Source organism: Eremothecium cymbalariae, chromosome 4 (genome assembly GCF_000235365.1).
Source record: "Eremothecium cymbalariae DBVPG#7215 chromosome 4, complete sequence".
Taxonomy (NCBI): Eukaryota; Fungi; Ascomycota; class Saccharomycetes; order Saccharomycetales; family Saccharomycetaceae; genus Eremothecium; species Eremothecium cymbalariae.
The window spans coordinates 1,289,944-1,311,701 of record NC_016452.1 but is presented as its reverse complement, the minus strand read 5'-3'; the positions used below and the strand labels follow the sequence as shown (position 1 = coordinate 1,311,701).

General features: G+C 41.4%; 13 protein-coding genes across 13 annotated transcripts; 5 read left to right on the top strand and 8 right to left on the bottom strand.

Moving 5' to 3' along the window:
* Positions 1-1,657: 1,657 nt before the first annotated feature.
* GRR1 (SCF ubiquitin ligase complex subunit GRR1) lies at positions 1,658-5,269 on the top strand (the record flags this gene model as incomplete). The annotated part of the gene is made up of 1 exon (XM_003646463.1): positions 1,658-5,269. One exon carries the CDS (start codon positions 1,658-1,660, stop codon positions 5,267-5,269), a length of 3,612 nt encoding a protein of 1,203 aa, XP_003646511.1.
* A 228-nt stretch (positions 5,270-5,497) lies between these two features.
* Positions 5,498-8,020, bottom strand: BIR1 (survivin; the record flags this gene model as incomplete). The annotated part of the gene is made up of 1 exon (XM_003646462.1): positions 5,498-8,020. One exon carries the CDS (start codon positions 8,018-8,020, stop codon positions 5,498-5,500), a length of 2,523 nt encoding a protein of 840 aa, XP_003646510.1.
* A 574-nt stretch (positions 8,021-8,594) lies between these two features.
* TIF5 (translation initiation factor eIF5) lies at positions 8,595-9,809 on the bottom strand (the record flags this gene model as incomplete). The annotated part of the gene is made up of 1 exon (XM_003646461.1): positions 8,595-9,809. The coding sequence occupies one exon, from the start codon at positions 9,807-9,809 to the stop codon at positions 8,595-8,597; it is 1,215 nt and encodes a 404-aa protein (XP_003646509.1).
* Positions 9,810-10,100: 291 nt separating this feature from the next.
* EMC2 (Emc2p) lies at positions 10,101-10,955 on the top strand (the record flags this gene model as incomplete). The annotated part of the gene is made up of 1 exon (XM_003646460.1): positions 10,101-10,955. The coding sequence occupies one exon, from the start codon at positions 10,101-10,103 to the stop codon at positions 10,953-10,955; it is 855 nt and encodes a 284-aa protein (XP_003646508.1).
* A 93-nt stretch (positions 10,956-11,048) lies between these two features.
* Positions 11,049-12,197, bottom strand: TIP41 (Tip41p; the record flags this gene model as incomplete). The annotated part of the gene is made up of 1 exon (XM_003646459.1): positions 11,049-12,197. One exon carries the CDS (start codon positions 12,195-12,197, stop codon positions 11,049-11,051), a length of 1,149 nt encoding a protein of 382 aa, XP_003646507.1.
* A 199-nt stretch (positions 12,198-12,396) lies between these two features.
* On the top strand, positions 12,397-13,008 carry ERV2 (flavin-linked sulfhydryl oxidase; the record flags this gene model as incomplete). The annotated part of the gene is made up of 1 exon (XM_003646458.1): positions 12,397-13,008. One exon carries the CDS (start codon positions 12,397-12,399, stop codon positions 13,006-13,008), a length of 612 nt encoding a protein of 203 aa, XP_003646506.1.
* A 185-nt stretch (positions 13,009-13,193) lies between these two features.
* On the bottom strand, positions 13,194-13,475 carry STE18 (Ste18p; the record flags this gene model as incomplete). Its single annotated transcript, XM_003646457.1, has 1 exon — positions 13,194-13,475. One exon carries the CDS (start codon positions 13,473-13,475, stop codon positions 13,194-13,196), a length of 282 nt encoding a protein of 93 aa, XP_003646505.1.
* A 661-nt stretch (positions 13,476-14,136) lies between these two features.
* Positions 14,137-14,454, top strand: TMH11 (Tmh11p; the record flags this gene model as incomplete). The annotated part of the gene is made up of 1 exon (XM_003646456.1): positions 14,137-14,454. One exon carries the CDS (start codon positions 14,137-14,139, stop codon positions 14,452-14,454), a length of 318 nt encoding a protein of 105 aa, XP_003646504.1.
* Positions 14,455-14,939: 485 nt separating this feature from the next.
* On the bottom strand, positions 14,940-15,113 carry SPO24 (Spo24p; the record flags this gene model as incomplete). The annotated part of the gene is made up of 1 exon (XM_003646455.1): positions 14,940-15,113. One exon carries the CDS (start codon positions 15,111-15,113, stop codon positions 14,940-14,942), a length of 174 nt encoding a protein of 57 aa, XP_003646503.1.
* A 694-nt stretch (positions 15,114-15,807) lies between these two features.
* Positions 15,808-17,076, bottom strand: Ecym_4664 (uncharacterized protein; the record flags this gene model as incomplete). Its single annotated transcript, XM_003646454.1, has 1 exon — positions 15,808-17,076. One exon carries the CDS (start codon positions 17,074-17,076, stop codon positions 15,808-15,810), a length of 1,269 nt encoding a protein of 422 aa, XP_003646502.1.
* Positions 17,077-17,325: 249 nt separating this feature from the next.
* Positions 17,326-18,297, top strand: ACF4 (Acf4p; the record flags this gene model as incomplete). The annotated part of the gene is made up of 1 exon (XM_003646453.1): positions 17,326-18,297. One exon carries the CDS (start codon positions 17,326-17,328, stop codon positions 18,295-18,297), a length of 972 nt encoding a protein of 323 aa, XP_003646501.1.
* A 109-nt stretch (positions 18,298-18,406) lies between these two features.
* VMA13 (H(+)-transporting V1 sector ATPase subunit H) lies at positions 18,407-19,828 on the bottom strand (the record flags this gene model as incomplete). Its single annotated transcript, XM_003646452.1, has 1 exon — positions 18,407-19,828. The coding sequence occupies one exon, from the start codon at positions 19,826-19,828 to the stop codon at positions 18,407-18,409; it is 1,422 nt and encodes a 473-aa protein (XP_003646500.1).
* Positions 19,829-20,621: 793 nt separating this feature from the next.
* On the bottom strand, positions 20,622-21,731 carry GLN1 (glutamate--ammonia ligase; the record flags this gene model as incomplete). The annotated part of the gene is made up of 1 exon (XM_003646451.1): positions 20,622-21,731. One exon carries the CDS (start codon positions 21,729-21,731, stop codon positions 20,622-20,624), a length of 1,110 nt encoding a protein of 369 aa, XP_003646499.1.
* Between the last annotated feature and the right edge of the window lie 27 nt (positions 21,732-21,758).

Here is a 21,758-nt window from a genome sequence, read left to right as displayed (position 1 = left end):
TATCCCAAACTACCTAGCACTAAACCTAACACGGATAGCACCTAATACCGACCCTCTACACTGCAATAACTTTCTTCTTTTACGTGTATGTTTATATCTTGATGGTGGGAAACACTACTAGAAAATAGTGATCTTGAAAATTTTTGGTCTGCAAACAAAAAAGGTCGCTGCTCAATATGACCCTCAAAAACCGGGTAACCCACCATGCAAGCAGCCACCGCACCAAAGGCTGCCAAATGGCCCTTCAGGACCCCCTGAAGGGGGGTCCTGAAGGGCCATTTGAGGCATGATGAACCACCTAAGACTGCCACACCGATACGAACTGCCGTAGTAGGCGCCGTGCACAGAGAGAGACCTGGATACACCAGACTCCATGTCCGTGTCCGGGCCATCGCTTGCGATGGCCCGGACACGGACAGCTGGACCGACCGCCCCTCCCACACCCGTACAGCATTGCTGTCCGGCTTCACCAAAACCTCATTTTATACTAAAACACAACAGTGTACACGCAAAACTGATTATCGAAGTGTATCACGTCTGTCTACAGAAAAGGAAACCCACATGATGCCCCCATATCCCACCTCTGCAGCCTCTCCGTAGCCCCTCCATAGCACTTCTCCTGCCCTCTTCTTGTGACCCGTGTCTGCGCCTGTGCAGAACGTATTTAGTGATCTGAATTCCACAAAAGATCTAAAAACGCATTCTCCGCAAACAGACGCCTTCGCGCAGGGGCATTGGAAACCTAACCTGGCTACTAGTAAATCGCCACCCAAGTCCAAGTCAAATCAGAGTTCAATCCAATCAAAGGAGGTAATAAGCAAAAGAGAGTTGGAGGAATCAGCCGTTGTTTTAGAGATACAAAGAATTAGGTTAAAGTTTAGGTTGATTTTGCGAAGTTCTTGGGAGGTACGATTCGTATATTTATTTGTTTCCCTGGTTTTCCCATATAAGAATCGTTTTTGATATAAAATCCAACGGTTTAGGTTAGGAGATCGCAACACAATTAGAGTGGTAAGCTTTTATTGGAGGTTTGTATTTGCAAGATTGGACATAGCAAGGGCGGTGTTAGTTTTAGGGCAAGAATAACGTAACGGGTTATTAGGATTGGTCTTTTAGAAGGGAGGAAGGAGAGCGAAGAGAGAGAGCGAAGAGAGAGAACGGAGGAAATAAAGAAGAAAGGGGGCTTTTTTTGTTTTTTGAAAACCACAGGTATACTTGGGATATTTGTGGATTGGTTGGGAAGCAAGTTACATATATATATCATTTCCGTGATTGTCTCTTCCCCTTTAGAAAGCACGTAAGATCTCGGCCTTAATTAGTTGCAGAGACGTTTTTGAGAAATACAAGATAAGGTAAAAAGGGAAATCTATTTGATTCCATACATATTTTTGGATAGAAGTCGATTTTTCAGTTGATACAACAGATATAGGAGCTAGGTTTCCAAGTATACAAGAGAGTATAATTGAACTACAGCTTAGAGGATATAGAGCAATCAACTAGGGGGAAAGAGGATAGAAGGTGTAACGGGTGGATAGCGTTACGACATACACCGTTATTAGAATAGTTGGGAAAGGCGCAGCATCTAACAAAGCTTCTATTTTTTATTTTTTTGCGAGTCTTCCAAATTTCTGTGGGACGAACAGCGAGAAACACAAGAATGACTAGCAGTGGTACAAACAATACGAGCAGTCCCAATAACGGGCAATTACCTGCATCTGGACTGCCAGCAAGTTGGTTCACAAATCCCATATCGTCAAGGTCTAACACTGACCGGCAGCAATACTCTCAAGAATTCCGGGAGCGAGTTTCGAGGGTTACGCAAAGGGGGCAAACTTACATATCGCAGCTAAATGATCAGCAGAGTGGCAGAGATTGGCCAAGAGGTATTGTAGGACATAATGCCCGGTTTTTTCAGCAAGCTGCCACGTCAACGAGGGCATCGGTGACGTTGCCAACATCTTCTACAACTGACAACGGTGGTTTGGGTGTTGCGCGAATGCACAACGGCCACACCCATAATAACGCTACTATCACTCATAATAATGCCGAAAACAGCAGTTTTTTACCAGCTTCTGTGGTTGATGTAGATAACGATGTGGACCTGTTAGAAGATGAGCAAAGCATATCATTGCAACTACCCTCTGCCGAAGAGCGGCGGCTATTTGAAGCTTTCCAAGCGGAGGCACGTTCTGTTTTTCGGAAGGCTATAGACACTATAGGGAAAAGAAAAGCCTTGTTATTACAGTCATTTGAGGCTGACAATTTGAAGCTTCAACAGTTACAGTCTGGCCAGATGCAGTGGAGTGGCGACACAAATGATCCAGAATCTGAAAATCGCTATATTAGCCGTTTGTCCAAGGTACAGCGAATAAGGCTTCGTGCGGTAGAAATGGAAACTTTAAACATGCAACGATTGAGAGGCAACTTTCAAGTAACTATGCAACAGTTTAAGATTGAAGTCCAGAGATATCTCATAGCGAAAGCTCGAGGTGAATATTTGAGAAATCCTGTTGAGTATTTTAAACCTCAACTAATGGACTGGGATCCTCATAAGAACTTGGGTATTAAAATTGCATTGATGGAAAATCACATGGATGAATCTGATTGGGATAGACTAAGACTGATGGTGGAGTCTAATAATCAATCTGAGAATACCACTGATCGACTAACACCACAGTTACAACATCAACCCCTACATCAGAGTGTCATTCGTACTCCATTTTCTAACGGCCATACAAACATAAATGGTAACACGAATGCCAACTCTAACAATAACACTAGCGAGAACGACAATAACAACTATTTTTATGCCGCGACCAACAACAATCACACCCACAATAGCAGAGTAATTGCCGCAACAACCAGCAACATCTGTGCCTCTGGCGCTATTGTTGCCTCATCAAAATCTGTCTTTCCCTTAAAAGAGTTACCCCAAGAGATCCTTTCCCTTGTATTGGAAATGGTCGGCCAAAAGACAGATGTTGTATTATTATTGACTGTGTGCAAGGCTTGGGCTGCTATTATTGTAAAACTTTTATATTACCGACCTCACATTAACAAGAAACCCCAGCTCGACCTCTTTATGAATACTATGAGGAAACCAGCTACAGAGTTAGTCTTCGATTATAGGTCAATGATTAAAAGATTGAACTTTTCATTTGTAGGAGACTATATGACTGATTCACAGTTATTACATTTCGTTGGTTGTCCAAATTTAGAAAGACTAACCTTAGTGTTTTGTAAACAGGTTACCACTAAATCAATTGCACAAGTGTTGAAAGGTTGCAAGTTTCTACAAAGTGTTGACATAACAGGCATTCGAGAGGTTGGTAACGAACTTTTCACCGTTTTGTCAACAGATTGTAAACGAATCCAAGGACTATACGTTCCCCGCGCGGACTTGGTCTCATGTGATGCCATTGAACAATTTGTTGAGAACGCACCCATGTTAAAGAGAGTCAAGATAACTTTTAATAAAAATATCACTAATTCCCTGTTGGTGAAAATGGCACGTTCATGCCCACTACTCGTTGAGGTTGATTTGACCTCTACCCCTCAGATAAACAATGAAAGCATTGTAACTCTAATGACTGAGTTACCTCAATTACGCGAGTTCAGATTAACGCAAAACATGCTATTAAGTGATTCTTTTGCTACGCAATTGTCATTAAACGTTACTAGTTTACCAGCGTTAAGACTCGTTGATTTATCCGCATGTGAAAGTATTACTGATAAGACTGTTGCTAAATTAGTACAATTGGCGCCTAAGTTGAGAAATGTATACTTGGGTAAGTGCAGCAGGATCACTGATAATTCCTTAATTGCCTTATCGAAATTGGGTAAAAATTTACAAACGGTTCATTTTGGCCATTGTTTTAACATTACTGATGATGGTGTCAAAGTTTTAATACAAAATTGCCCAAGAATTCAATATGTCGATTTTGCTTGTTGTACCAATTTAACTAACCACACCCTATACGAATTGGGGGATTTGACTAAACTAAAAAGAATAGGTCTCGTTAAATGTTCTCAAATGACTGACGAAGGGTTATTAAACATGATTGCCTTACGTGGTAGAAACGACACTTTAGAAAGAGTCCATTTATCCTACTGTACTAATTTGACAATCTATCCAATTTACGAATTGGTAATGGCATGCCCTAAGCTTTCTCATTTGTCGTTAACAGCAGTACCATCTTTTCTCAGACCAGATATCACACAGTTTTGCAGACCACCGCCAAGTGAGTTTACAGTCAACCAACGTCAAATTTTTTGTGTCTTTTCTGGAAAAGGTGTTCAAAAGCTTCGTCATCATTTAATGAGCATGACAAGACCAACAGATGGCCCAACTACAAAGGTAAGGAAGATACTAATAGAATTTTTAATCGCTAGAGGTCTATTTAGACCTAATGAATCTGAAGAAGAGGCACTAAAAAGAATTGCTGATGAAATAAACCAAGAAAGCGCAGCATTGATGACAGCCTCAAGTATGTTTAACGCAGCGAACGAACCATTTCAAAATATAAATTTTGAGAGGATAGATGACCTGCTTACCTTTATAAGAAGAGTTCCACAGGATGATTCTGTTACTGGTGAAGATGTCTCTGAACTCATGCCGTTAATTGATGAGTCTTTTTGTGAAGAACCATTCAGAACAGAATGGCGTGACCATGATGGGATAGTGGCTCCTCGTGCTTCTAATGATTTAAACAGTGAGTTAGCAGATATTGTAAGGAAGTTCCATGCATTGAACGATCGCATCGCCGATTTTGAGGTAAATGTTTCCAGTATCATAAGAATTCAATTTCAATACACGGGTTCCATGTTAGCTGAAATGTCACATATTTATATGTTACTTGTAGACTTGAACCGCACCATATGTGATATTCAGAAAAGAATATATGAGATTAATAATCTTCGTGATGTCAAAGCTATCACTATCTGGAGGATGCTATGGACTCCGCGGTTTGAAGAAATGTTAAAAAAATATAAATTGGATACTGTTGTTTTAAGGTTATATCTTAAAAACAATGTGGCCGTTTTGACAAGGCAGAGGGAAGTTGCGCTTCTGAGAGCTCGTACCTTATGGGATAATGAACAAGCTGCGATGGTGCAAGGGAACGGGCTTACGATTGCAGGAGCAACCGCTGCAGAACAGTCTGCAGCTGCTCGTCAATTGTTTCCGCAATTTCAAATTCCTGTTTTTCGACCAACGCAAGATGGCCCACCTCCGGAACAGGATGACGACGAAGTATTAGAGGAGTCATAATGACTGCCAAATCATTTCTATAATTTCCCCTCACCCTCCCCTTCATTTCTATAATTTCCCACCAACCCCCCCCCCACCTTTATTTCTTAATGTTTAATAGTATCATTGCATATATCATACATACGTACAGACGTTTAAAACGGGTTTTTAAACTGATACTTTCTATTACTAATACTACATTAAAAAACACGTTTGACCAATATTTACATTCGCAAAAGTTCATAACAATTAATAATAAATTTCAAACCGTTCAGCAAGTTCAAGTAATATTTTACCATCGGTAATATTTTTAACCATTTCCTCAGAAGCCCTGAATTGCTTTAACAAAAGTTCCTTCTTCTTAACAAGTTCCTTCAGATATTCATCTTTCAATTCTCTAACTTTATGGTCTAACCATTCTGCAAATGTCATATCTAATTCGTTTCCGGGCATCTGTTGAATAAAGTAATTAATATTGCCATCAATATCCCGGTTCAGATTTGCATCGTTGACGTTAATATATTTCAGTAGACCATGCAAAAAATTGCTCAACATAATTCTATCTTTATTTGTATTATCAAAACTAGTATTTGGCAAAGAATTCCAACTAGGAAGGCTTTCAAACGGTTCAGGGATTTCCATATTTGCTGTTTGGTTCCGAGAATCGCAATTTTTTGAACTGTAAGTCTCCGGGGTTCCATGATCTTGTAACTGGAAATTATCTGAGAGTAATACACTCTTATCTATAGTTAACTTTTCAATTCTAGAGGATTTGGGAGCAACAGATTGTACTTGAGCACCTGTTACCGCTTGCGAAACGTAGTTTGATGCAATTGAGTGTGTTGCAGAGACTTGGGTTGCAGATGATTCAGACTCACTTTCTGATGCAACATCATCAATTACAAAATGATGCATTTGTTTACGTGGCCTAAGATGCGGAACCGATTTAGGACTAGCCACAGGTGTTGAGAAATTAGAGTTAACTTCGCTTTCATTATCACTCAACTGGATATTTGTGTCTATTACATCGAGGCTGCTACTTATTTTTCCAATTGAAATATGTCTCGGTGATCTGGACATGGATTGTAAGGATTGAGCTGTTCCTTTGATAATTCCTAAAATACCAGTCTGTTTCTTTTCGACATCCACGGTAGGTTTTATTTTTCGAGGCGACTTGAAGGCATCTGGAGGTATTACGAAGCCACTGTTCCCATTACTGCTGAATTCAAATGTGTCATAACTATCGTCCAAGATTGTATTCTTTGAGTTAGGCCTATTGGCGGCTAGCTCGGTCTGAGGTGAAGAAAGACGACTTTTTGCAAAGTCCAATACAATACTTTTATTCGAACTCTCAGAGTTAGATCTTTTTTTGAGTGCTGCAGCCTCCCATTTAGGTATTTCCTCTGACAAAATAATAGTACCCGTCTTTTTCAATTTCCTCTTCTTTTTTGTTGAATCCAAAATAGAACTGGTACTAGAAATATTTGGACGACGTATATCCTCTTTGGTATGAGTATACTGCCCTTCGTTTGAAGTACTGCTGGAGCCCCTAATATTTATCGCATTCTCTTCAGGAGAAAAGGTGCCACCTACTCCAGATCCAGATGACTGTGACAGATCGGAAAGATCTGAAATAGAGGTCACCGAGCTTCTTAATTCACGCATTGATCTAAGGGACCTGCTAGATTCACGCAAATGTTTTCCTTTGTGTATGATTTGCTTTTCTGCCGAAGAAGTTAGATCCAAATCATGGGCGTCTCGTTTTGGAGTTTCTGCAGCAAATTTATTGGTATCTTCTATCCCACGATTACTTTTAGGCCTTTTAATATCTCGCCTATTTAACAAAACACTTTTATAATCACCATTATGGAAATAACTTTGGGAACTGAATAAGTTACTTTTATACGAGTTGGAAATTCTGGACGAACCTTCATCTCTTTCAGAACTTTGCTTAGCAGTTTCTTCTGTTGTGTGCAACGTAGAATTCTTTGTGTTGGGCTCCTTCCGAGACTTCGTATCAGAACTCGTTAAACCTTGAGTACGTGTTCCGCTATGTGTAGTCTGAGAGTATCTTGTTGAAGCATTGTTAGTACTTACAGAAGCATCAAAAATGGACTTTCTTGGTCTTCCTGGACCCCGCTTCACTTCAGGCACCGCATTTTCACTCGAAATGACAACACTTTTCCTCGGTCTACCGGGGCCTCTTCTAACTGAAGGTTCACTATTTGATTTTAGAGCTTCTGCTGGGTTCTTTCGTGGCCTACCTGGTTTTCTCTTTCCCTCAACCACCTGGGTAGGCGCTTCAGATGCAATAGGTATCTTCCGTGGTCTGCCAGGACCGCGTTTAACCAATGACTGATCATCACCAACAGTAGCAGAATGACTCGAGGGTCTCATTCGGTAGGTTACAATAGGCTGTGAGTCAAGATCCTCCTGCAGTTTCTTACTATCAAGGGTTTCCTTTCTCGGTCTTCCACGTGACTTCTTCATTTTGTTTTCAACAGGAGGATGAATTCTAGGCCTTCCTCTTGGTCGCTTCCCCCCACTAATCCCATAGCTTTCATCAGAATCTGACAAAGATGCATTTCCTATAAGTTTCCCTTCTGTTGACAACCCTTTTATATCCACCTTATTTGTTTCATTCCCAGATTCCATAGCTCCCTTTTTGGGTCTGCCACGTTTCTTGGGTTCGTTTGCAAGCCTTTCATTAACACTGGACACGAAAGCAGCACCATACCTCTCTTTCTTATTCTCAGGCTTCTGGCCTTGCATGGTGTCTCTATCTTGTATGTAGAATACTAAATCCTTAGCTATTAAAGTCCTATTTGGAGCTGCAGTATTTGTGTAAACAAGCACAAAGAGTGTTTCGCAGTCGTATTTTCGATATTTTTTTTAAAAAGTTCCTTTTTGAGATATAGAATCAAACAAATTATATCAACTTTTTGTAATAGGGTGATGATGATCAAGACTCTGACATTAGTGGGGTTATAGTACCAATACTCTTGTTAGTGTTAATTTTCGGATTAATATCTACTTTTCTATACGACTATTTCATATTAGAATACGTTTCTTGGGAATATGTATGTTCGTTGTGACACATTATGCATATAACCCATATGAAAAACGCGTCACTGTTTGACGCGTCTTTAAGATCATCATATAGTGTTCTGCACTTTTTTGAGCATCTGAATAGTTGTAAAAGGATGTGGGTGGTTAGTCGAATTATAGAAGTTTGAATAATTGGTAGGAAACTATGCGGAGGCTATCATCTGATACATAACGCGTTAAATAATGTACATGCATGAGTTTAGATCATATAATAGGGTGAGGATCGATTTACATATAACTAATCAACGTCTTCATAAGACCCTTCTTCTTCACTCTCTGCACTTTGTAACCAGGTAATAAATGGTCTTGCTGCCCTACGGACCTTCTTTGAAACTTCTTTTGGGACAAATCTTTTAGAGCATCTAGTGCCAAAGTCCATGATTTGTTCTTCAGAGATAATATCATTGTTGTACAATTGAAGCAGAATCTTTGGTAGGATAGGAATCAATTTGGGGCGTTCCAAGCCCAAAAACCTTTCCAGCCCCCCCAAGAACTGTTTTTCGAAGTTGTCATTGATCAGTACTTTTTGCAACAATGGAGCATGTTCACTGATTTGTTCAACAATATCTTCATCAAATAATACCTGCGCCAGAACATAGGCAATCTTGGGTTCCTGCAATTGTTCCAATTCAGCAGCCTTCTTGTAGATCTCCACATCATTTGGAATCTCGTCTTTACCATCGGCCGTTTCGGATAAAATCCATTCACCAAATGCATCTAGGTTAGTGTATTTTGCAGAAGAGGTCTCAGATCCCTGCAACGCCAAGGCTCTAGCTCTAACAGCCTCTTCAGACATATCCACAGCCCACTCATCGTCTTTGACTTCAATCTGCTGCAACGAAGAAGCAGCAGCATTGATCTGCCGAGCTAGCTCATCATCATCTGAATAGTCCCCTTCCTCAGCATCTGCCTGCGACCTACCTTGTGCAATATCCGATATAGATATACCACCACCACGAACGTTTGCAGAGGCTGTAGCTGCCTTTTTTTTCTTCCTAGAGCCATCCTTCATAGAATCAGGTGGGTTCTTCAAAATGAAGGATGACAGTTTGTGTCTCAAGTCCATAGGAGTTCTTTGTCCACAGGCCTTGCAGTCTCTAACTAGATCATCATCCTTGGCAATAGTGATCTCAGTCTCTGGGTTCTTACAGCTACCACACAAAACAAACTTGTTGATGAACCCATCCAAGACATCCTGCAACTTAGATGGCTGGTGAGCACCATTAACCAAGAAACGATCTTTATCCACAGAAATAGACGTCTGAGCACCCAATTCAAAACCAAAGTACTTAATAATATATGCAACTGGTCTATTCAAAGCACGAGCAACATCTGCAGCATTTAAGACTGCTGTCTTAATACCATTACCCTTACCTTCAACCTTTGCCTGGATCGGAGGCATTTTATAACGGTAGAAAGGATCATTATTATCTCTGCAAATATTAATAGACATTTTGACTAGTTATTATCATAAAACACACGTTATATTTCAAGGTATGTACACTATTATCTTTATCAATTTAAATAATTCAAACTAATTTCCCTGTGGTTCATCTTGATTTAACGGCAAAATTTTTCAACGAGCTGGATTACCGTCGATAATGATAATTGCCACGTGATCTATTAATCAAGTGAAATCCTCCACGACAATTGTAATTGTTCAAAAGGGAATAACATACCAAGGTATCATTAGTACCAAGTCCTCATCAGCGTAACCTAGTAACAAGCTTTAAGTCTGCGAGGTATGGATTTGCTGAAGGAGCGATTGCTCACACTTTCTGTTACGCATCAGTATGTCTCTCTTCCACCGAAAGAAATTGAGCACTTATACACTGAATTGAAGCACTACCTGAATGTGGGAGATCCAAATCTATCTGAAGTGGACTTTATGACCTTGACAGAACTTCTGTTTAATCTGGCGGTTTATATGGGTGAGGATACTGAAGCGGAGGTGATATATCGGACGTTAACGGATAGATTTGGTCATGATTCACCGAAATTGCATATTATGAAGGCGACTTTATTGCAGATCACTGAAGGAGACTTGAAGGCTAAAGAGTACTTGAACAAGCTCTTAAATAGTGTATTAGAATTTGATACTGATTCAGTTGATTATCTTTGTGTTTCCAAGAAATTGTTAGCTATCAACAGTTATGAGATGCACAGTGATCGTCGGTTGGCAATGTTAATAGACTTATTGGAGAAATTTCCATTAGATGGAGAACTATGGTGGAAGTTGGCAATGGAATATTACTCCAATGGTCATTTTGAGGAGGCTGCATACTGTCTAGAAGATGTCTTGATTATCTCACCGTTTAATTACAATGCTTTTGCTCAACTATCTGAGATATTATTCTACAAAGCGATTCGTACAGGCAAAACAGAAGAGGGTTTACTGGAAGAAGCATTAGATAACGCTCTAAGAGCTGTTGAACTATCCGAAACATGTTTGAAAGGCTGGGCCCTTGTGAGAAAAATCAGTTCTCTACTGAGGAAGGATAAGCTATTCGAACTCTCATTTCGTAAGTTAAATGAAATAGGGGAATGCGGTAACCCAGCAGATAGAAAAACAGCAAAATACATTCTTAAATCTTTATAGTTATTATAATAAAGCAATAACCAAAGTATGAGAGTTTATGAACCAAGTAATGTATAATTATATATGTACCTTATAAAAGCATCTAAGGCAACATTAAAAAGGCATCGACAACACATCACATTCTCTCTTGACTAAGCTAATATGTTGTACCACCCAATTACTGTCTCTCATACCTGCTTTTGGATCATGTGAATGGGATACTTTATTCTTTGCTAGAACAGACTTATAGTCGCCCTCAAACTCTTTGAACTCTCTAATAACTCTGTTTTCATCGAACTCTATGTATATTCTTGTATCAATAACTCTGAATAATACATTGTCAACCCTCAGGAAAAAACGACTCAGTATCAACATACGTTCATCCATCACTCTCACTTTGACACTCAACATACTAATGCCATTGTCAGCTAGCTCGTCTTCAAATAAAATCATGTCGTCATAAAATAGGATAGGATCTAGTCTGGACAACTTTTCCAGAGGTAATTGAACGCTATCATCCCTAATCATTTCTGGGCCTTTCAAAGTGCCTTTATATGGTGTGGTATAGGTCCAATCATACTGCTGCGAGATATCCAATGAAGTATCATCGAGGTCCTGGGAATCCTTCTGTTTCTCCCTCTTGCTGTTAATCCACTTGTGTGCGTACGCCACTCTGATCCCTGAATCCTCCAGCTTTACTAACTTCAAAGCATCTAACGCATTGAACTCTAGAGCCCAGTTGTGTTTCTCGTTTTCTACACGAACATAGCTATTACCGAATATCATTTCTGGCAATGCCAAGCCATGAAGTAGTGTATCCCACTCATCAAGTTCTTGAGAGTTAAGGATCGGTTTCTTACGAGTAGTAATAGTCCAATCTAGAATAGATATAGAAGGAGAATCTTCAAATGTCAATGTAGCTTTGGGAGCTGGTATAATTACGGTACCGCAATGATCACATGAAGGATTATTCGGATTATTCGAACGGTGTTTTGGATGTTTGCATTGCTGCTGCTGTGACTGCTGTAACCGTTGTCGTTGCATCGATGACTGTTCTCTTGAAATTGGGATAGTATTGGCCCCAATAGGACTAGTAGGATGCGCCTGTCGTGGTGACAGAAATAAGTGCGGGGAAACGTTAGAATCGTTGTTCATTGATTTGATAGGAACTGGTCTCCGAGATTGGAGCACTTTAGCATGCATCTCTCGAGCGCCATTGGTCTCTATAGCATTCATACCCCTCTGGGGTTCCCTTCTGGCCATCGATGGTCCACTGCTCAACCTTCTGTAATGTTGTGATCTTTGCAGGTGGCAGTGATTTCTTAACCAGCTCTATTGGATTCGTTAATAGAAAAGATGAGGCGAAGGAATATAAACGTGGGAAGGGACAATTATATACACTCCTTATCTACACCTGAACAACTAAACTATCCAAGATTAGAGTCTCCTGGTAAAGTGAAGAATGAAGATAAATAAACAGAAGCTAGGAAGCGCACTCTGTACTGTGCTAATCCTGTTAATATGGTATACGTTTTCTGGTCAACAGTTATCTTACAAGGGTGCAAATGATGCACAGCCGGTGACCGATAATGCACAAGACAAAATTGTGATCAACGACAGAGAAGAGCCGAAGAAGAAAGCGGACTCAATTATGCCTAGAATGCCTACTGAGGATGCTAGGAAAGAGCTAGGACGGGCTTCATGGAAATATTTCCATACGTTGCTTGCTCGATTCCCAGAAAAGCCAACAAATGAGGAACAATCGAAGTTAAAGAAGCTGATTCAGTTATTTGGCGAACTATATCCATGTGGTGAATGTTCTGAGCATTTCATGCAACTGCTATCTAAGTATCCACCTCAGTCTTCAAGCAGGACAGCGGCAGCTATGTGGGGGTGTTCTATTCACAACTATGTTAACAAGTCCTTGAAGAAACCAATGCACCCTTGCGAGAATATTTTGGAAGATTACGACTGTGGATGTGGTGACGATGAGGAAAAACAGAATTCCGACGAAGAAGATGCGGCTAAGATTAATGGTGTTCTGCTACAGACGGAAAAAGAACAATCCGGTTAAGTTGTCTCTCTTTTAAAGTTGTACCCATACGACATGTATATCTATCTACCTATCTGCAAGGGGGTTTTTGTTTTCTTCGACCTCATTATCCTCCTGACATACATGATGGTACATATTTGTGTTTATGTCTCTTTCATATATTGACATTATGCACTTTAAACTTATAACTTGCAAAGGCTACTTAGTTACATAATACAGCAGCAGGTCTTGACTTCACCAGAACCCCCTCGCTTTTGCAATTTCTCACCATCATCCCTAAAGTGATTTTCACCCGGCTTCATATATCCCCACAACTGAGGTATGGCATAATCTTTGTTCGTTGAAGTATAATCTATGATATTCAAACATGCATTGGATGCCGTTATTCGCTCACGAGCCAACTCCTTCTTCAACCTACCGTTAAGCTCCGTTGTTCTTTTCAACTTCAAATATTGAATCTTTGGGGGTAGCTTCTGAATATCTGACATATTTCTTGCTCCTGCTCTTTTCTCTTCTCGCTCTCTCTCTGCTCGACCAACTGCAATCCACGCCTGCGTATCGTCCCAGTAGATGATGTGATTAACACTTCTCAGAGCTTATCTAGTTACAACTTCCCGTATTCCCCCGTATATCAAGATTCTGCCGATATATAACATACAAGCTCTTCTAAAGAAATAACAAGCTGACTACTCTATATTTTAATTTTTTTTCTACTTATTCGGTCATTAGCATATATGCCTGAAAGAAAGCCTTGTCAAATTGTACATCAAAAGTTTGAATAGTCAGTGCCCTAAACCACTGGCGCAACGCGAGAATGAAGACATCTTATTACGGCTATACAGATCCCACGGCTTCCTGATCCAACAAAAACAACAACATATAACAAATACCACGTACACCTGCAAGCTGCTCACCGTAAACTTGCTCACCAAAGTTTCACTTTTGTCCCTCTCAATCAATTGTCATTTGCAGACAGAGAGCCCTGTTTTACGGACTCACATCAAAAGTGTTACCCGGCCTTATTTTGTCGTCCTCCAGAAGACCAATCCTGCATCCAGCTATATATACTATGCACATACATAATAAACACATACACTCGAATCAAAAACACAAGTTGGCACATTAATCCGACAAAAAACATCATCCACAATGGAACACCCAGCATTTTCACTTGCTGCACTCGCTGCAATCGGCGGCGGCATGGGCTATTGGCGCAAGAAGTCTGTGCCCTCGTTAGCTGCAGGTCTCGTTTTCGGTAGTATCTACGCTTACGCCGGCTACCTTTTAAGAAACAACATGGACAATGGTCTCGAAATCGCTTTAGGCGCTAGTTCTGTGCTATTTCTAACCGGGGTTGTAAGAGGCTTCCCATCCCGTTTTAAGAAGCCAGTCCCATTGGTGTTGACTGTCCTAGGTGGCTACGGCACTGTTTACTATTACCGCAAGTACAGAGAGTTCTACCCCTGAAAGATCACGTGATATCCATTGTAAATACTTTCACCCATAGCCAACCATACATGCTCGTCGGTTAAACGATATGATGCTAGGCCTGTAGATGTGTTCAGGAGCAAGAGGGAAACCATTTGCCATTGTTATCGATTGACTGACTACACATAAATGTATATCGCTACGTAATTAAGTTCCTAACGAACAAAACCAACTTTCCCGAGGCTTCCTTAGCAAGGCCTCTCCTTATGGTCGGTGCGCAGCTTAAACCCTCCAGACAATCTCTCCCTCTAGGGGCTGCCTGATGGCGGGCGAACAGGCGGAAACCTCAGTCCAGCGACATAACTCTGAAGCCGAAAACCACCAAACCACCATCCTTAGAACACAAAAAAACGTTCTAAGACTGTTAAATAAAACCCATACACAGTCGTGTCCCGTCGCCGCCTATGTGTGAATGCCGTGCACACTGCGGCTAAACCATAACCTCTATCTCACCTTTCTCTTTCCTATTGCAGTTGTAAGCTCGATGCAGATGAGTCCTTCCGACGGTGTGCGCAACATTCATCACATGTACTGCCAAAGCTATCCTTCCGGCTACTAGAGCCTGATGGTGTGACGGGCGACAGCGATGGGATCACAAAAGGCAGCGATTCTTCTGGGGTCAAAATTAGGAATTTCATTATTTCTGATGTTTTTATTTGAATAGATTATATCTTCTTTATCTTATAGAGTTGTGATGTGCTATCTGCTCTCAAGAAATAGATCCTATATAATATATATAATATATATATTACAATTATAACTTTTAAAAATACGTTTACGTATGAGTGACCAAGACATATATCTGAATATCAGGCTCTCTAATTAAAAACCCTCGTGCGTAATGTAAATACACCTGCAGTGCGTGATCAAGTATTTGTAAAAAGACGTGTATTCAAAAAAGCCTCCGGATCCCTCTGCGTAGCTCTCTTTTTCTGCTTTGGGCTTCTATTCTTATGGCGTACATGAATGGCATGGCTGGCGGGAAGCTTATCGCATACATATCATTCATCCAATGTTAAACAAAGTGTACATCGCGTACTTTGAACGGTCCCTTTAGGCGGACATGTATATGCAGCGCAACTACCATGGTCATGCGTCCCTGAAAGCTAGAAGTACGGTAGGGATACTGAGTTCTAGCGGAAGGGAATAGAGCTGTGGCTTTTTTCGACTCGTAACGGCAGTCCTCGACGATTATCATTTTTCCCATATGGACGCACAGCAATGAGGGGCACCGGTGTTTGAAGCGCGTAGAGAAGTGGTGGGGCAGCTTAGTCAGCTTGAGGGGCTCGACCGACGGGGGGCTTTTCCTCGAGGTCTCTAAGGTTCCTCTCTCTAAATGGCATTTTTACGAACGAGTCTGGGGAAAGGTTCAGTCTTACTTACGACGAGGACCCGATTACCGTGGGAGAGGTACCCCTTTACGAATCCTTTGTTGATAAGGTTGGCTATTAGACACTCTGTACGATCCAGAAGATCAGCATCGACATCATTGGCGGGGGACTTGTCGCTAGACGTAGCAGCAGTAGTAGTTGTCGTCGAATTTTTGGAGGCGAAGGCGATGGCAGTTGCGATCAGGGCTGTGGGGAGTTTCCAGTTGCTGTGGTTGTGCTTCCAGACAAGTTTGACCAGTCTTAATATTACGTAGGGCCGCAGGTGGGAGAAAGGGAGATATAGGTCACGTGTCAAAAGAGGTAGTTGCTGATGTTCCAGCTGCTGATCCAGGAGTGCCAGGTTACCTTGTAGGAGTGCAGTCTTTATCGGTCTGTAATCTATGCCAGCTTTCGCAGGGTCGCATTTGTTTAGCACGTGATTCCGTGGATACCATCTATTCGTTAAGAAGGCGATGGGGATCAAAAAGACTAAGATCTGCCGTTGTTGGTTTTTATATGAGGTGTGGCAATCCATGAGAGCCATGTTCAGCCAATGGAAACCCTTGGCATAATCGCTTTTTCTGCAGGCATAGTAGCGGCCCAGATAGTAGCAGTATGTAACAGTGAACGCACGTCTGTTACCAAAAGCACTCTGCACGGAGGGAAGCTCCTTAGAGCGAGATTCCAGCACTTTAACCATATTGGTGATGAGACCATGGGCACGGAGTTTGTGGTACGCTTTGAATAGCAATAGGGCGAAGTAATAAGCACCATAGCGCTTGTTGGTAGCGCTGGGGTCGCGGTCTTTCAGACAGAGATTCAAAGACATGTGAATTGTGCGCCCGCATTGGGTAAGGTATCCCTCTTGCTTAAGGTCACCTGGTTTGGCTGTTTGCGAAGAAGCCTCTGCACTGCGATCGAGAGCTTCTGCGATCTTGAACAGTTGTAAAGCACACATATACAGCGGATAGACGATCCAATCAGGTTCCCATTCTGCTATGCGGTTCAATGACTTCAATTGCTCCTGAGCCAACCGGAAGAGCTCAGCAGTATGTGTCGCCGAGCTGGCCCACTCATCCTTGAGTAATTGGGTGTTATGCACGAAATTGAGTAACTTCTCATCGGTGGTATCAGTTAGCCTATTAGCCACACGCTTGGTATTATACCCTATAAAGTCTATCAGACGCTCGTTGTTCTGCTTCAGTTGAAAACATGCAAGAACTGCTTGCATTGGACTGTTTCTGGCGGTCCAAAAATGGTCGGTTCTGTATTTATCTGAGTGCAGAGATGGTGCATCAATGGGTAATGATACGAAATGCTGTGTGTTTGAAAACTGGATTTTTTTTTCACGGCTCGAAAAGTGAGAGAGTATAGGTGCGGATCCTAAAAGGTGACTGAGATGTTTTAGCTGTCGCAGACTTTTAAGCTACCTACTATTTTGACCAGTACTAGTGGTCAAAGTTGTTGGAACGAAGGGTCGATGTCTATCAATCAATTTAAAGGCAATGAATTAAGTGGGATGCGCCCTTCAAAGATTGTTCAGCAGCAACAAAAAAAACGTTTTGAAAATCGACTCAGCAATGAGAATCGACAGCTGACACCGCAACAAAATTCGCTGTCATCAAAGAAAGGTATAGATACACAGTCCTCTGGGAAACCAGTTGCTAGTAATAAGGGTATTGATAATTGTGATGGTGAGTTTCAAAATGCAGTCGGAGGAGATGGTAGTTCTGATGATTTAAAGGACATCCCTACAGACCTTCTCTGTCAGCTGTCAACTAAAAGGCGACTTGTTCATGAATTGGAATTCCAACTCCGTGAGGCTAAGAAGGAACTACAGGAACTGGAGAAGCAGACTGCTCGATATGGGAATGCCAGTCGGTCTAATGGCGGCGTGCCACTTGGGCAGTCTCTTGGTGGCTCTTTACCTGGCCAGGAGTTTACTAATCTGTTGCAGCGAAAGATAAAGGATGTGCATAATAGTGCAGCGTTGGCCAAGGGTAAACAATCGATCAGTAGTTTCTTTCAAGATGTGCAACCAGCTCCTGTACTTGCCAAAAGTGGAACCGTGAAAAGTAAGCCATCTCTTCTACAGTTGACACAATCCAAATTGCAGTCGCTCAAGGTAAGTTCTAATGGAGATGAAAACAACAACCGTGGTGTGACTAACTTTTTTGGAATGTTGAAGGATAAGTTTCAAGAGTTTAATGTGAATGAGGACGAAGAACACGAATTTGATGGCGACAGAGATTTGGATCGATTCTGTTTGAAGGAGAAGATGGAGTATGATTCGGAAGAAGAAGTTTCGTCAGAAGAAGTCGACCATAATTTTAGCGGGTTCAAATATGAAAAACAAGATGCACCCCTGATTGAAGATCACATAGTTGCATCCAGTTTGGGAGCTGGAAAAGGCGACGATGTCGTAGCTGCATATAGCCGGACTAAGTACTAAAAAATCCTATAGATGATCTGAAGGGGCAAGCCATGCTTTGGGGAAGTAATAGACGTACGTTTGCAGATTCTACGTTTTTTTTACTTATAATATTTTATATGCTTTTATTTTATTTGAAAGTATTGGCGACAAATGCTTGTGTGGTTTTCAACGCCTCGTATTTTACTTTGGAATCTGAATGGTTTAATAATTCCATGATAATGACCTTTGCGTTTAGTTTACCTAGCACATTAACGCATTCCGGCTGCAATTCCACAATGTGTGTGATATCATTCAGCGCAACTTGTACCGCCACATTATCCTTAGAATCTTGCGAGGAACTATAGTCTTCTAACACTTCTAATAGTTGTCTAAATAATTTCCAATTTTCATCCTTGAATCGATGAGAGTTTTCGGACCAAAATGTGTTATCCACATGAGGTGGCGACCAAATCAATAACTTGGAATCCAATTCGGCAACGTATTCATCGAATGATGTTAGCTCCTGATATTCAGATGTTAGAATCCCTTGTAGCTGTGTTAAATCCTCGCGTAATTCTTCATCACTGTACTTTCTTTCGCCCAACTGTTGCAATATGGGAAGGCCTGAACCCAAGAGTAATAAATTCTTAATGGTTTCTTTACGACCTTTAACATCAGGAGCCACGCAATTCAAAATTATCGCTATTGAAAGGCGGGTAATCTTTTCCTTTATGGTTATTTTAACAAGCTTCAACAACATCAAAAACTTGACCAGGTACTTATTAGCCAATTCGGAGGCTATTGTCGGTTCAAATGTTAACAACCAGATTATCAACAACGCATAATATTGCGATTGAATACCCAAATTGTTACTATTCGCTGCAATAGCCCGTGTGGGTGATTTGGCCTCTAGAGCTCGTTCTAAAATTTGGAACATAACAGGTAAAAAAGCTTTCTCATACATCCATATCAACTTACGGTATTGTTTTACTGTGAGTAACTCTTGTAACAACCGAATACATATATAAGATGTATCCATTTCATCCAAATTACTCAAAACGCTGATATAGTTATCATTTGAAAGCAGTTTCTGAACCAAGTTATCATTCTGTAGCCCATTCTGAACCAACAACGACACAACATTAAATGAAGAAATCAAAATAAATTGAGTATCTACTGTTTCCTCCGCTAAAGTCCCATTAAACAATGTTTCGACTGCCTCCTGATTCTTTTGGAAATACCGCACAACTTCATGAACAAACCTATCATGCGTTAACAATTCTGACAATAAATTGATCACAGACTTTCTAGCATCCTGATTGCTCGAAGTAGATAATAAATGAACTAAAGCAAGGACACAATTTTCAATAGGAACATCTAAGCACTTACTACCACCATGTTTAAGTAGCACTGAATCTAACTTCTTCGCAATACTAGCATCGAATTCACTAAGATCAGCAGCTCTAACCAATGCGTCCCAAGCAACCGGCCTCGAGCTAATGGTACTTCTAATATCATGAAAATGAGTGCTATCTAGCAAAATTTTTTTGGCTGGTTGGTGCACAGACATTGTGTGACGATATATTATGAAACCGATTCCAGTAACTCAACCCTGTGGTACCCACACCTTGAGAGTGATTTCGACAGATCTAGTAGGCGTGGTGTGCGGTTACAGTTTTCTACGTGTGTTCATAGTACCAGTTTTAACCAGTTTTAACAGAACAGAGAACGCCCCCTTATAAAAAAAGCGATTTTTCAATTTCTCAAAATATCTTTTTTAAATTATGAAACCCGGGTAACATATATCGAGAGACATGATGACTCGTCTCTCTGTTAAACAGTTTTCGAGTACTCGGAAGCCGGTCAGTGTTGGCCAGTAACGGATAACAAAGCCCAGGCAACTGACATACGGTTCTAGAGTTGGGCAGCATTATACAGGTGTTATTTCTTTAATTATATGTATATTTCTTTTTAACTATACAATTATAACGAGTCGCAGCGGTGAATGTCACACGCAACGTACTTTACTACGGAACGTTGACGCCTCAGTTCCATTCGATCAGGGCACATCTTCTACGTCATCACCATCCCTCCTGCTCGGAATGAACTCTCCCTTTAACCAAAGCGGACTAAGTCCAAAAACATCTTGTATATTTCTTTTTTAAATATTCCTCCAATTAAGTCTCTTTTAGTATTAGTGTCAACTCAAATGTAGCATGTATAGATAGGCAGGCAGGTACGAGAATAAAGTCAGAGTGTTGGTTGTATAAATAGTTCTCAATAGATTAGTTGTCCCAAGAATGTTTCCCTTCACAACAAAGTTGGCATCGATGTTTCTTGGGGAGGACCCTTCCCGTCTTCCTTTAAGAGGATTCTCTTTCAAATTCTTTAGACATATCGGCATTCTCTATGGCGCCACATATAGTTTCACACATAATACCGGTAACCAAGTACGGATCAATGTTAGATGCAGGTCTGCGGTCCTCAAAGTAACCACGTCCCTCCCTGTTAACGGATCTTGGAATTCTGATGGATGCACCTCTATTCGCGACACCAGAGGAGAAGGAAGACATCGACGACGTTTCGAAACTGCCGGTCAACCTCTGTTCATTGTCACTACCGTACAACTTGATGTGTTCGACGTGCCTCTTTGACAACTTCTCGATAGCCGCTTCGATATACTTCATACCTCCAGGCGCCCTCATCTCCTTCGTAGAGACATTAGCATGACAACCGGCACCATTCCAATCTCCCTTCAAGGGCTTTGGATGGAACGAAACCTTGACGCCAAACTCCTCAGCAACTCTGTGCAACAAGTATCTGGCAATCCATAGCTCGTCCCCCATGGAGATGTCTGTACAAGGCCCCACCTGGAACTCCCACTGCGATGGCATCACCTCAGCATTGATACCGGAAATATGCACCCCGGCATAGAGGCACGCCCGGTAATGCGCCTCGATCACATCCCTAGCAAACACCTTCCCAGCACCAACTCCACAGTAGTATGGGCCCTGAGGCGCAGGATATCCCCCCTTGGGCCACCCGTAAACATTATCGAACTGGTCAAACAACGTGTACTCCTGCTCCAACCCAAACCATAGATCCGCGCTCTTGTGCGCCTCAAACAACTTCGCAGCCTCGTGTCTGTGATTGAACTTGTTAGGCGTCCCATCGTTGTTCCAGCATTCAGACAACACAATAATGTTGTCCCCCTTCCTAAACGGATCAGCATAAAACGCAACCGGCTTCAAATACACATCCGAATCATGCCCTGGCGCCTGCCCCGTAGACGACCCATCAAAATTCCACTCCGGTAACTCATCCACAGAATTCACCTTCTTCCCCAAAGTCCGTCCCTTGGAACGCAAATTACCCGTGGAATCAATCCAAACATACTCCGCAATAATAACCCCCCTCTGGTCCAACTCCAAATACTTCTGCAAAACAGCTGCCTGCTGAACTAACTCACTCATAGCTACTGCTTTCTATTTGTTTTTTTT